Raw genomic sequence first — 14,425 nt, 5'->3', positions numbered from 1 at the left:
TGTGAAAAACAGCACCTGAAATAGACAACAGGGTCAAGAGATGAATATGAATAGAGCTGGAACGATGCTCGCATGGGGTGCAAGTAGGCGAGCATATATAGGTGTAGCTTAGGGATCTTTGTGCAGCTGTTAAACTTTTAAGTAGCATGCCTCCCAACAGAGCTGAATCAACCACAAGGTGTTGATTTGGGAGCTGTGTGCATCAGGTCCTCTGTGACATATGGTTACTCATAACAGCGTAGGTTTGCAGCAACTCATCTTCCAGTGAAAGCATAATTCCAGTGCAATAGGTTACTTACTATACCTTCAATATACACACACTGCTCTGTAGCTATATCTACTGGAGAAACACGAAGACTTGTTTGGATACAAATCTGCTTATAAGAATGATGTAGTGCATCATCTTGTATGGGAAATGTATTGCCCAATATGGAGTTTAAGAGTTGTTTAATGTTCGAGTTGCATGCCACAACAACATCTGATAAATGTGAGGGTCTCATTCATAGAAAATATTGAGCATTTTGCTTATGCCCAATATTTATTTCTTAATAGACAGTATACATTATAAGACTCTTTATAACTAGTTTCCAAAGCCTGAGGGTCACAAAGCCCAACTCACTCAACACACGAGTGACACCCAAATTGCAGTTGCGTGAGTTTTCCATGACAGCAGTGACCTGACAATGAGAGGAGTGAAAGAGGAGAAGAAGAGAAGAAAGTAGCTGGAGGGAATGATCTGTAAACCTTCCCCCTCCTCCTTCCTCCTCATCATCCTCTCTTTCTGTCAGCTGGCTAAATAAACACAGAGACAGGTTGCTTTCTCTGCCGTAACCTTGTAGAAGCAAACTTGAAGGACAAGAACAACAGATTCCACAAGGTATTAGATCATACTGTCATATATATGGGCATATTCTACCCTTTTCTTTTCCCTTATCCAAATAAGTGTCTAAGGATAGAGGGTGTTTAATGCTATACAGATTGTAGCTCCTTTTATATATAAGGACATTTTTGAAGTTTGCAATAATTACTTTCTTTGTGTGATAACACTTTTACAAAATATGAAAAATGGAATGATTAACTTTTATGTTATGTTTTTTATGTTTTTCTCCCAGGTTTTATAGTATTTTACCTACAATTTCATGCTTGTAAATCAAGATTAGAAAAGCTTAGGGCAAATGTCAAGTGCACATTGGAAATGCAGTTGCTGAATAAAAAAGTATGCAGGGTTGGCACAACCTGGCTGTGGAAGTCCTCAAATGTAAATGAAAACCTCCCAGAAATGTACCAACCAGTCTCCATTTTTGTGTTAAAATTGTATAACTTTTATTACAATGTGTTTTTTATTTTAATGAAAGCATGAAATAATTCCCAGTATACTTTCTGCAAGTCAAGAGTATTTAATGAAATGTGGAAGGAGTACCTAAGCCTTACCCTTGAATTTCTTCCATTTTATTTAACCCAACTGAGGGAAACACATTTAATTTGTATTTCACATTTTTCAGCATTCCAAAACTTTGCATAACAATTTGCTAGACAGCTGAGTGGAAACGCAGCTTCTCTCTCCTGTCCCCTCACTGACTCTGCCTGGCAAACTGTCACTTATCTTGGAAATCGATCTGTTTCCCTCAACACGCAGAGGAATGGGAGATATTTCAGGCCTGAGCTCATCGTGTACCCAAACCTGCCGGTCTTTACGCCTTCCTGTCCGAAGCCGTTTCCTAGATGAGTAAACACCTGTCTAGAGACTCAAGGGGGGAAGAAGCACCGAAACTGCTTCCTATCATGGGCACAAGCTGCAAGGAAATTGCATCCTGTATGACAGAGGGTTACATAAATAAAGCAGGACCACTCAAACAATGACACCAAAGTTTCCTTTTCAGTCTGTGCTAACTATATTGATGAAGCATTGATTTGGTTCCTTTGTTATTCTCATTGCATAATCAGTTTGTAATGAGCATTTTCAAATTACACAATTCCAACTACTGTTTGATTGCGAGAAAAATATTATAATATATTATCGTCTGTTCATATAAAAAATTCTATTCAACAATATATAGAACATATACTATAAATTCAATAGACTGTGCCTTTCACTCAAGCGTGGGGTGTTCCTAAGACCCACTGTCCATCTGTTTGCTGACTCGCTTTTTATGTAGCTCTTCACTCAGGGGAGGCAGTGGAGGCACCGCAAATGAACAAAATACAGTCAGAGAGAATTTCACATGGCAACATTTTCTCATGCTGAATCAAAAAGCAGTTGGGACAGGAAAAAAACAAACTGTGGGAGTGTCTTTGCACTCACTACTTCTCTGCTGCTTGTATTATTTTGCCATGTAGATCTATAAACAAGAATATAAACAATCACATTTCTTGAATGAGAGGTCAATCCTGAGTCATTGTCAGACTGACTGAACTCTGCACAAATGGTCGTCCCTTAGAAAAGAATGGGGAGTAAATTCCTGTATGACTGCAAAAAGTGTATTTTAGAATAGGATATGTGAGTTACATTCAAATGAATAATTAATATAATTTTAACAAATTATACAAGTTCAAACTCATTTCAACTTGATTGTTTGAAAAAGTGACACACACAGCCTTAACACACACACACACACACACACACACACACACACACACACACACACACACACACACACACACAATATTGTTACTTCAGTTTATGTCTGACACCCACTAGGAAAAAAAAAATCACTTCACAAACTTAAATGTCACATCTTTGTCTTATTTAGAGCATCTCCTTAGTGTTATCAGTTAATGCCAATCTATGATTACCTTCAAAATATTTGTACAAAGGAATAAAACATAACCTTACATTATTGCTGAATATGATATGACTGTTCATGAGGTACAGACAGCAGTAAATGGACTATTAATGAAAATGACACCAGTGTCCCTGTTTAAACTGGATCTAATACACTAACAGAGTGACGTTTAGAGCGGAAACAAAGGCTATTTACAGTACACATTGTGTACACCAGCATACATGCACACACACACACACACACACACACACACACACACACACACACACACACACACACACACAACACCATAGTGCTTTCAAAAAATTCCTTGTCTTGACAGAACCAGTCAAGCAGCTCCTCCAGAGACCAGCTAAGATTAGCACTGCCCCCCCCAACTGCACAGCCAGCATGAGGACAGTACATGCCACACACACACACACACACACACAAACGCCATACAATATATTTATATAAAAAAAACTGACTGCACTTGGCTTTGTTACCAAGCAACAAAGTAGGAGTCATGGTTCAATGAGTGATGCAAACTCTTGTATTTGGACAGAGACCAGTTGTGTCTAACAGATATGTTATTGTTGCTTCACTGACACAGGCTCTACAAACTTCCATTGACTGTCAGTTGGTTATTTATGTTGGCAGTGAACTGGGCGATTGTCTGATGCAGAGAACGACAGACGGGGTGACTGACAGAGAGTGGCACTCATAGAGGTAAAGAAGTGATTCAGACAGCTGTCTATTAATGCACAATTGAGGCATTCATCATTAACACTCGGCCCGTCCACTTAATAAAACACAACCTTTCCATCATTATTAAAATTTCTAAAAGATGCACAAAAGCTCCAGGACAGCTACTAAATGGCCCTTGAGGTGAGATTGTTTTGTAAACTGTTGTTTCCAAGGTCAAGCCTGAACTTTGAGCCTCAACTTTTTAAAGAGCTCGGGAAAAACAGATATTTTACTACTGGGAAAACTTCATCTACTGATGAAGATCGTGCGATATGATTGAAAGATGGGAGAGATGGGATGGGGCCCCGAGATGGGATTGTCAGATCCAGCTTCTGCTCAGTAAAATGGTTGTCATAAACATTTCCCCAACCAAAAATCAGGCCTTCATCGCCGTTTGCTCTTATTGTTAAATCAACTGTTCTATCCACCACACTACATCAAAGTTGCTGCTTCTTATCCACTGTGCCTCATTATTTAAATGTTTTACTTAAAGAGGATTCTTCCATCTACTATTAACAGCAACTCTAGCAGCTTTACATCCTTTTCTCTTTTAAAGAATAGCATCCTTTTTTTTTGTACAGCACAAAGACCTACGACCTTTATTTATTATATAATAATTTATAGTCTACTTTAGATCACGCACAAAACGTCTGCTGTTTGAAGAGAGGCGCGGACAACAAGGCAATATAAAACACTGCTGTGACTATAAAGATGATACAAACAAGAATAAAGCCTATAACACTGTCACATGCAGCACAAAAGTCTATAGAGAGAAATTAGTCCGAAAATACATAAGGATCATCAATCAGAAACAGAAATATTGCCTTGAAGTACTAATCTCTACGACCTTTACTGCAATTCAGCAACAGTAATTAACAAACAGCTTTCTCTATAGTGTTGTCTGTGGAAAGGTTAGTGTATTGAAAGCTTTTTTCACCCAGCTTCACCCCAACACAGGGAGCTGACAACTGAAAGACAGCACAGGCTATACTGGACCGTATGCACACAGGTAACAGTGGTAGGATTCGTTTAGTTTTGATTTGATAACTTTATATTTAGACACAATCCAAACGTGAGCCTTGCTTTTAATTTGTCAGTTTGGGTGTCTGAGATGTACTGCCGTGTGTAACTTCTAATTGTAACTTATTACTCATTTTGTGTACTGTTTGTCACTGTGCATAGGTTTTAATTAAGACCTAGGGGACTGCAGGTGAAAATTAGCTTCAAGCTAACTGGTAAAATAAATCAAATGGTAATATTTATATTTAATATTGTACATGTATGAAAAATGACCACCTGCAATCATCAGGCTGGCTTTTTAGTAATATTTATATATCTCAAAATAATAAAGCAATTACTATGCTACCCTTTTAAAGAACAATTCCCTTCCTGTTATTGTATCCTGTCCTTAGGTCTCACCTTCTTCACATAGTGGCTATTGTGCATAGGAACAAAACTGAAAGAAATACACACAAACACACACACCCATTGAGCTGGGAGGTAACACTGAAGCTTTGAGCCTTACTTGGCGGTGGGGCGTGTCGACGTGTCCTGCAGGTCTCCGGGGTCAAACAGCTGGGAGCCTTTCAGTCCCAACTCCTCACAGCCTCGCAGAAACACACTGAGGTTGTCCTGCACAGAACACACACACACACACACACACACACACACACACACACACACACAATTTTGTCAAGATGAATTCGCTGTTGGCAGAGACAGAAGGCAAAGTGAGGTCAGGTCTGTTAACTGCTCAAGAGCTTAACTGAAACGCAACCACGACACACAGACACATACATACATTCTCCCTCTCTGATTCACATTAAAATCATAAAATCACTATAGAAAGTACACTACTGGCACTGCAGCACAGAAATAAAGGTAAAGTTGGACTCAGTAAGCATGGTACACACTGTGAACTCTCCACTAAAACACTATACATACACATTTGTACTACACTTCAGTACTCAGTGGGTCTCTAAGGACTGTCCAAAAGTCCAAAAATGTCTTCATTCCTGAAGCGTAAGAACACACACACACTTATTTAGAGATAAGGTCGAGATCCTCCTCATTTACTGCACTGTCTCCCTCTGACATGCACACAAACACACACACATCTGAACAGCTCTTTCAAGGTCTCTCTGTCAGGCACACACACACACACACACACACACACACACACAAACAAATGTTGGCGAGAGGTTTAGAAGAATAACTGCATGAAAGAGTCCAAGCAACTTATTTTACAAATTTGAAGAGGATTTTTTTTTGTCTGCATACAAAGATGCAAATACACACACACACACACACACACACACACACACACACACACACACACACACACAAAAGTGAAAATCAGGATACCTGTTCGACAGAAACGTGACACCACCTGGTTCTGTTGACGGCTTTCGTCCGTCTGCTCTCTCAGATTACTCCAACTTTCACTCTTCACCTTTTGCTTCCTTCGAGTGTCTCCTGCTTCCTTTCTTATCTCTCCTCATTCACCTGCTTTTCCTCGATCATTCTTTCTTTCTCTTCTTCTCAACCTTTCACTCTCTCCCCATCTTCGCAGTCTCTCTCTCTCTCTCTCTCTCTCTCTCTCCTCTTCCCTCTGCTCTCAGACAAACTCTTTGTTGGATGCAACCTGAACTGAGGTCTCCTCTCCTGTTCCCAGGTTCTCTCTCTCTCTTTGTTTCTGTCTCTCTATCCTTCAGAGGACCACAGCGAAAGCCCTTCCCTCTCCCCTCTCTCTCTTTCAGGGTGTCACCATTTCCTCTCCACCCTGATTGTCCCAAGCTCTCTCTCTCTCTCTCTCTCTCTCTCTCTCTCTCTCTCTGTTTCTCTCTCCCTCTCTCTCTCTCTCTCTCATACACCAAAACAAAAATACAAAGCCCTCAAATCCACATACAATATGCACACATTTAGACAAAATGCTGTTTTAAATATATATAATTTTAAGTCCTCAGACACATAAAACTTATTGATATGTACACACTAGCTGTAAGAACACTCGTATGGCTAAAAACACATAAACACACACACACACACACACACAAACACACACACACTTGGAAACACTTCTCACGATCATCCTTTCCCATTTCTAGCAAAACACCCCCTCCAAACCCACCCTGCAGCTTCCTGTGTTTTTGGGACAGTGCCATCTCGGCTCTCCTGGTGAGGCAACCCCACCCGCCCATACACACACACACACACACACACACACACAAGCCTTCTCTTTGAGAGAGGAAACAGCAATCTCTTCTTTTGACAGTTTTACTCCAGGGAGGACACACCTACAGTGGGATTAACTGGGTCTCGCACTCACACAGCTGCTGCTCAAGGTCATATTAGACATCAAAATAACGGGCTTTCTGTCCAGTTGCTTAATATCACTGTGGGCTTCAGTTAAGAATATTTTCCAGATATCTGAAACGTGTTATCACTGGGAACAACAAGGGACACCCTTAGGGTGGGGACAGCCTGTAACAGGGACTCCCAAAGCTTTTTGTGTCAGGATTCCAAGTAAAACGATCCAAATATGACTCAAATATCCCCATTGGATGAGATTCTGTAGTAAAGTTTAACGACTGGGTGGATTTTTTTGTTAGACATACAGAGAGTACATAGGCAAACCTCTCTGCAATCATATACATCAACAGTGAATTATTAGTTATTCACTTTGCTTTGAAGCTCTTGAAATAAACTTGGATACATGTTGTAATGTGGATCAGTGAACTTGCTCAAACGCTGTCCATAAACAAAATATAAATAATCATGTCTGCAATAATCATGCACTCTGATTACTGATTATGATACTCTGAGTATACATCAAAAAGGGAGCGCTTGAAAAGTTACCACCAGGGTTTGGATGGGGATCTGATGGTGTTAACAACCATCTCAGCTACCACAGAGCAACTTTTCCCACATTTTTCCCTATTTTCCATCAGTTGGTATTTCACACGGTCTGGAATAACAAACAATGGAATAAACAACAAGTCAACAGACGATTAAAGAGGCTCATTTAGTACCAACTTGCGTAATGGCAAACAGGATAATTTAGTGGGTGTTTGGAGTGTGTGCGAGGAGGTGTGTATATGTGTGTCTTTAGAAGTGAGCATAACTTTGCAGGTCACTGCCACAGGAAACTAGGCGTCTACCGCAGAGAAATGACTGACAGCTGAATGTGTTTGTAGAAGGATTGGGAGGCAGGAGGTGGACTCAAAGCCCCTGTCCACTTTGCTTCAAAAAATTGAAGTTGTGTAGAAATATCAACATTGGCAAAATTAGAATAATAAGTAATAATTATAGAGAAGACAAAGATCAATCACCAAGGGCCTTCAAAATGGCATTAAAACCAAATCTAAATATATATCCAGAGTTAAAAGTCGATGATTATTTGGAATAAGCAGTAAACAAAATATTATATGTATTAATTAGCAGTAAAAACAAACTGTATGAAAGCAACATGTTCCAAGTTCCAATATTACTCACAGCACATAGGATGATAAGTATTATTTTGTGTGTGTGTACTGTACACAGTTTGTGTCATTGTAATCAATATCCTATTACCACGATTAGACCAACAAGGTTTCTCATGGAAGAGGATCAGTGGTCACATCCTGATTTTAGTCCTTGACGGAACCCAGAGGAAAGCAGCCCCGGATGAGGAAACAAGCCACTTGATTGTTAACAAGAGATCTCCCTGTACAGGATAACTCCCAAAAATAAATATAAATAAATATAGATTCACAAATATACTGATATTACTTAGCTAAAGACAAATGATGACTGTGTTAATATGCATTTATATGCATACTCACTTGAGTTAGACCAGTATATTAGCCAATATAAGCTACAGGCTATAGGCAACAGAGGTGCCTGACAAGTAAACTAAATGTCCTGTTCAGTACGTCATAGTCACAACAATTAAGAAAAAGAAAAAAAAAGTAAAAGATTTTATTAAAATTTTTTAAAAATGTTTAAGTAATGTGTTTAATAAATCTTAAATAAATATTTAAAAAATTACTCTGCAAATGTGTTTTTACTCAGATTTAAAAAATAGTAGTAAGCACTCATCTTGTTTTATTTTTCTGTTCTTTTATTATTTTCAAGTAAAATCTTCTTCTTATATAAATGAAAAGCTCTTAATGCACCGAGGCATTTCAATTATCTCAAGATACTAATGAAGCATAAAATCCCTAAAACCACTATGAAAATTGAAAATCCCCAAAGCTGGAATTAGGGTTTTACGTAACAGTCTGTTTTTTTTGTTTGTGTTTTACATGTGCGTCACTGAAAAGTAATACAAATGCCGGCTGCACTAAACGTGATGTCTGGAGAACAACACATTTTTTAAACATGTGAATTACTACCATTCAACTTGAAGCGCGATCTCCACTGCGTGTCTGTTTACACACTATAAAACATGAGCATACCAGTCGACCCAGAGACGGCTGGGAACATAGCACGCAACAACCAACCTGTTCAGACGAACACACTGAGCCATACAGGCCGAGCTGCCAAAGCACTGAGGTAGCTGCTCTAATTACCAAACAGCCAAACCTCCTCAGAGACTCATTTTCCCATTAGCCCCCAAACAGGAAGAGGAAGGGGGAGTAGCCTGTGTTTTATTATGATGGGCCAGATAACAGCAGCCCCCTTGTTTATGCGTTTCTCACCTCTTTAATCACAGCCAAGAGGAAAAAAATAAATACCTGCAGGAAGCTATAAGGCAGAATTATGAAACGTCCATACTATAGAGGGTCATATTGTACTGGAATAAAACCTGCAGGTGTGATTTTTACCTTATATTTCCTCGGATTATGAATGTAAACATGTTGTCTTCAGTGGATGAATCATCCGCCCCTTTGGGCCAATTAGAAATGGTCATGCAATGTATTTCTGTCCTGTAACTGCACTGCCCCTCCTTGGGCCAATAAGGGCAGTTGTTTTTTTAATAATGCGACATGCATCAGTCCCTGTTGTTTGAGATACATTCCAGTTTAAAGATCAAACAACCTTTGAAATATTGTCCACTATGATAAAAATCAAATAAAAAATTTCAGCCACCATACAAAATGACCATCAAGTGGAATCAACACCTCAAAAAATAATCAACAAATGGTGGTATTCGTTACTTGGATTGTTTAATAGATTTCATTTTAGTACATACAAGTGTTGGCGTTACTGTGGCCACCTGCCGTTGACAAAAACTTTTTAAATTTTCTCATTTGATTTTGGCAGTTTTGATTTATCTGAAGGAAATGAAGATCTGACAACTAAACACTCCATTGTGAAGGTCAGTATTTTTAACAGTATATTGTTGCTAGGTGGAAAAGTAGCAGTGAGCCCTGATGAATCTATTAAAGCTTTTAAAAAGCAATGGCTGTCATCCAGTGCAGATGAACAGATTAGAGTCCATTAGGCCAAATAGATGAACAGTATACTAGAGTAACTATAGTGAAGAATGCACGATAGTACAACCAGAAAAAGACAGGAAGAAAAAAAACACAAAAACCAAGCACAGAAAACAAAGGTGCAACAGAAACTAAATATTTATGTCTTTGTGCAGATCTCATAGTTAAGGTAAAAATGGAGTGAGCTCAGAAGCTACTGGGTTTAAAAGCTCAAACAGGATAATCAATTGTTATTCTAGCAGTGATTGTATGGTGGGGGAAAGAAGGGCCTGTAAAGAATGTGGCTGTAAAAAGCCAGAGAAGGCTCATTGGCAGCCATTAGTGACGCCATGCGATAAGAAAAGCAATTTCAGCCCAACTCAGGCTTCCTGGTCTGTTCCGTCACGCTGCGATTCAAATAACACCCAGCTCCCCTTACACCTTGTTACTCAAAGTACTACAACTTCTATCCTAGACACCTGTACCCCTCTTGTACACCACCATCCCATAATAACCTCCTTTGTCTGTAATTACTGTTCATAGGAACTCGCTAACAATGAATGAACGCAATCTTGATTCAACCTCTATAACTTTCATTAAGGAACTCAAATAACTTGTCAGTGCAGTTTAATTTCTGTAATCACACTGATGTGGCCTGTAGTTGATATCATTAATAATGCCACAGTTTCACAGAGTGAGTAAAGAAAATATCTGCTTTAAAAAACAAGCTGAAAACTGAATTTTTAGAGGAAATAAATCTCAGTTTGTGGCCAAGTAACCATTCAGTAATTAGTGCTGGTACACAGACTTATCAAACCTTTGCAGGTACAGAGTTTACAGCTTTAAATACTAAAGCTGCTTATTCTTTAATATTTGTATTGTGGTTTTGCACTGTGACCTGGTGTGTGCTTTTTCTGTATAAACCAATGTGTTACATTAACAGTCTTTAAGACAGCATTTAGGAATGCAACTGAGAGCAAGTTAGGAAGGAAAGAGAGATGGAAGCACATTTAGAATGAGTCCAATGTGATCAACTTTCAGTGTGCCTCTGTTTACATGTCGGGCCCTGGTCCTGAAAGGTCACTTCATCCAGATCAAGGTCTTAAGACATCATGAAAGGGCTCCACTGTATTGCACTGTACTCTACTGAAATGTATCAGTGTTCAGGTCGACTGAAATTCACAGGCTCTCATTCAAAACAGGAGGCAAACTTATGATTGAAATAAAACCACAGAAAACAATGCACATTATTCAGTTCAGGTTTTGGAATATGGAATAAATTTCTTCCTGCTCAGATGAAAAAAAAAAAAAACGTTTTGACGGTTTTAGTAAATCAAACAAATTTTGTTCAGAGAGAAATGCAATGGAAAGACAGGAAAGTGGATCTATGTACTACTACAACTGTCTTACTGTGCAATAAGTGAGTCATTATGGCTCTGTGTCACACACGGCTGCTGATGGACACCTTGGCTGTGAGGACTGAAATGGAGATCTTTCAGCTGCAGATATCTGTAATCAAACCCTGATAATAGCACACCTGGTGCTATATGATGTAAAGTCTATCCAAGCCAGTAAATCAAAATATCACATGATTATTGTCCTGTTTGTCTGTAGTTATTGCCTTAGGTGACAGTTCAGTCGTATCCAGAATTTGCTTCCTACACCACACTGACAAAGACAAAGAAGTTAACTGAAATTTGAAACATGCCTAATTTTTTTTTAACATTCCTTGGCAGTCATCTTTAAATACAAATCACTTATATATTGCAATAATAGTCATTGATACTGCGCTGACGAAGACTGATAAATAAATCTGCCAAACTGGCAAATTCTGTAAAATGGATCAGACATACACCTGCAAGGATGAGGTTTGATGTAGTTTTTAATAGGCACCTGGAATATGACAGGGCTGCTAATCTGTAGGCCATCTTTCTGATTTGGAAAGCTGCAGGTATCAAAGCCATAATCTCAGGTTACAAGGCGTGTGGCTGCCATACTTTCCCTGTGATACCACTATGCAAATTTTTACACGTTCAAGTTTGTAACATTTGACAGCACAGAATAAGATTGCCTCAAGCATCCCTGGAGTGGGAAACACACAGCAACGGGGGGAAGAGACGGGGACTTAAAGTAATGTGACAAGGAAGGAAAAGCAAAAAATAGCAAAGAGAAAAAGATCCAAGAGGAAGACAGTCTTTAAGGTTTGTAGTGTAAAGGATGAGTGAAGGTAGAGGACTCACCAGGCCAGCTATGGGTGTTGGAAGTCTGTTAATTTTCTTCACCAGGCCGGGTTTAATACAGCTCAGCAACCTAACAAAAGGCACACAGGGAAGAAGACATTATGACAAAAGTTGAATTAAAAAAACAAAAAACAAAAAGCAGAGTCATGCTTTAAAAACTTGTCTAGATGAATATTTCATATGATGCATCACACAGTAAGTTTAAACCCAGCTCGAGCAGAGTGAAATAACTGCAGGCAAAATAGATAAAGAGTGTCTGAAACTGTGAGTGTGTGTGTAGGGGGATCAGAAAAGGGGGAGAGAAACATTTTGGAGGTTCCCCACAGTGGCGCCTGGAAGGTTTATGACAAGGTAGATCCTAAATCAGAGTTCAGAATCAGTGCTTTTCCTTCCACCCGCTGGGAGCTGTTAACTAGTTCCAGTACGCTTCACAGTGAAGTACTATGTGAAGAGGTATGTCTTTGTGCTGTCATCTCTCATTGCACGTACCCAGTAAAGTTTCAGCCTGTTCCTGCAAACTCGGATGGCTTGTCAGTCATGAACAAGCAGTTTCAGAGTTCTGTTCTGTGTGACTTCAGTTTCATCTTTTGTGTTGTTTTCATCGGAGGAAGCAGTATAATGATTCTGCTCTGTGAAGGAAAAACCCACCCTTGGATACGCTTACAGTATTAGATGTCAGCCCTGTGATGTTGATGGCATTCCTTCAGGTATTTTGCGATGAAATGCTGTAATTCACCTTTTTAGTGAACTCTTTCCCTCAGCCTGCCTCGTCTATTTCAACTTCAGTTAGAGATTTCCTGCTGTACTGTTTGTTTCCCAGAATAACTTTCAACAACCTCAAGAGAAGGGTGTTCTCAGTGCTACATACAATATGATATGTGTAGGAGGGGAGAGTGAGCAATGGCAACAGTGAAGACAATATCTCCACTCTTGAAACATTGCCTGGAATGAGATAAATGTTGCAGTCTGCTTTCTTTTTGTTCTTTTTTTTCCCGAATGACAAAAGACTTAACTATTTATCTCTTTCAATAGCTCTTCTAAGATGGATTTCTCCCTGTACGATTGTTGAGCATCAGCACAGAGGACTTTGTTTATAAAAATGTTTTTTGGGAAAAAAATTGAACAATCCCATTGAAATATTTTCATCACAGTTAAAAACATAAAATCAGATGTTTTGCCATTAATGAGCAGGCAGCGCAGGGCCCATGTGTGTCTGCTGAGGACTGTCACAGTTCAAACTTTTTACAGCATTAAGAGGAAATGGGAATGACTATAAGAGTGAGAGTGCTTTCCTGGATTTAAAAACAAAGACACAAACAAAACAAACACGGTACAAGCGACATTAATGCGTCATCGTGATCTTGGTGTTGAGTATTTACAGGGACAAACACATTTCCTGACGCCTTTTGTATCAGGAAAAAGAGGAAGAGGTTGGACGGTGTTTTGCTTACGGAATTAGTGAGATCCAAAACAAGCCGAACCCAGGAAGTCCAATCTGCTCACTCCTCTGCTGGTTGGATACCATTTAAGTGCATTACTTGACTAAACGCTTGCACGAGTAAGTAACTCAGTTAGTAACTATAACGTTTGGGAAACTGTCCAAGGATCATAGGTTTGATCACAATAACTGTTAAAGTGTGTCAATGAACACTAAATATTCTGTTTCAATGTCCCAGAGTCGTCTGCAGCCATTTACTCATCGTGAATCGGTCTATCTTCAGGGGAAAGCATCAGCTAAATGATGTCATGAATACTGTTTGTTGCCAAGGTGTATGTTACAGCTTTACATAGATGTATTACCAAGTGGTTTGACTGAGAATCTACTGTCCACAGGGAGTTTGTATGGTGAAACCCATGTAAGCAAGGGTATACAATTGTGTTTTCAGGGTTAGGGCTGCAACTCACCATTATTTCCATTATTGAATAATATTTAGATTCTTTTTTCGATTATCAATTCACGCTTTTAGTCTCTAAAACGTCCAGAAAATGTTGTTAACACACTGTAAGCACACTGAAAGTTGACCAGCCGTTTTTATCTGCAAGCCACTTTGGTGCAGGCTACCTCCCACGGAGTCTGCCATGTTTCTACAGTAGCCCAGAACAGACAAACCAAACACTGGCTGTAGAAAGGGCCTTTATCGTTTTTTTGCAAGTTTTGTGACCGGCATAGTTTCACTTCACAGCCCATTGTCATTCCAAGTTCATCAAATACAGACATAAGCTGGTGATTATAACTATGATTTCCCTAATTGTGCCAATCACACATTTAGAACAATGA

The 14,425-nt window shown here is 39.2% G+C and overlaps 1 protein-coding gene across 9 annotated transcripts in view; it reads right to left on the bottom strand.

Moving 5' to 3' along the window:
• Positions 1-14,425, bottom strand: part of LOC127374819 (LIM and calponin homology domains-containing protein 1) — an 89,537-nt gene that overhangs the window by 38,220 nt on the left and 36,892 nt on the right. For 8 of the 9 annotated variants that reach the window (XM_051420427.1, XM_051420425.1, XM_051420429.1 and 5 more), the window contains exons 3-4: positions 12,148-12,217; positions 5,035-5,141 (exon numbers count right to left, since the gene is read on the bottom strand). In XM_051420427.1, the coding sequence (XP_051276387.1) occupies positions 5,035-5,141; positions 12,148-12,217 (177 nt within the window). Of the gene's footprint in view, positions 1-5,034; positions 5,142-5,873; positions 5,896-12,147; positions 12,218-14,425 lie in introns of those variants that run through there. The other variant, XM_051420435.1, reaches the window with a different exon arrangement.

This window comes from Dicentrarchus labrax, unplaced genomic scaffold, assembly GCF_905237075.1.
Source record: "Dicentrarchus labrax unplaced genomic scaffold, dlabrax2021, whole genome shotgun sequence".
NCBI lineage: Eukaryota > Metazoa > Chordata > Actinopteri > Moronidae > Dicentrarchus > Dicentrarchus labrax.
This window is presented reverse-complemented; position numbering and strand designations above follow the sequence as displayed.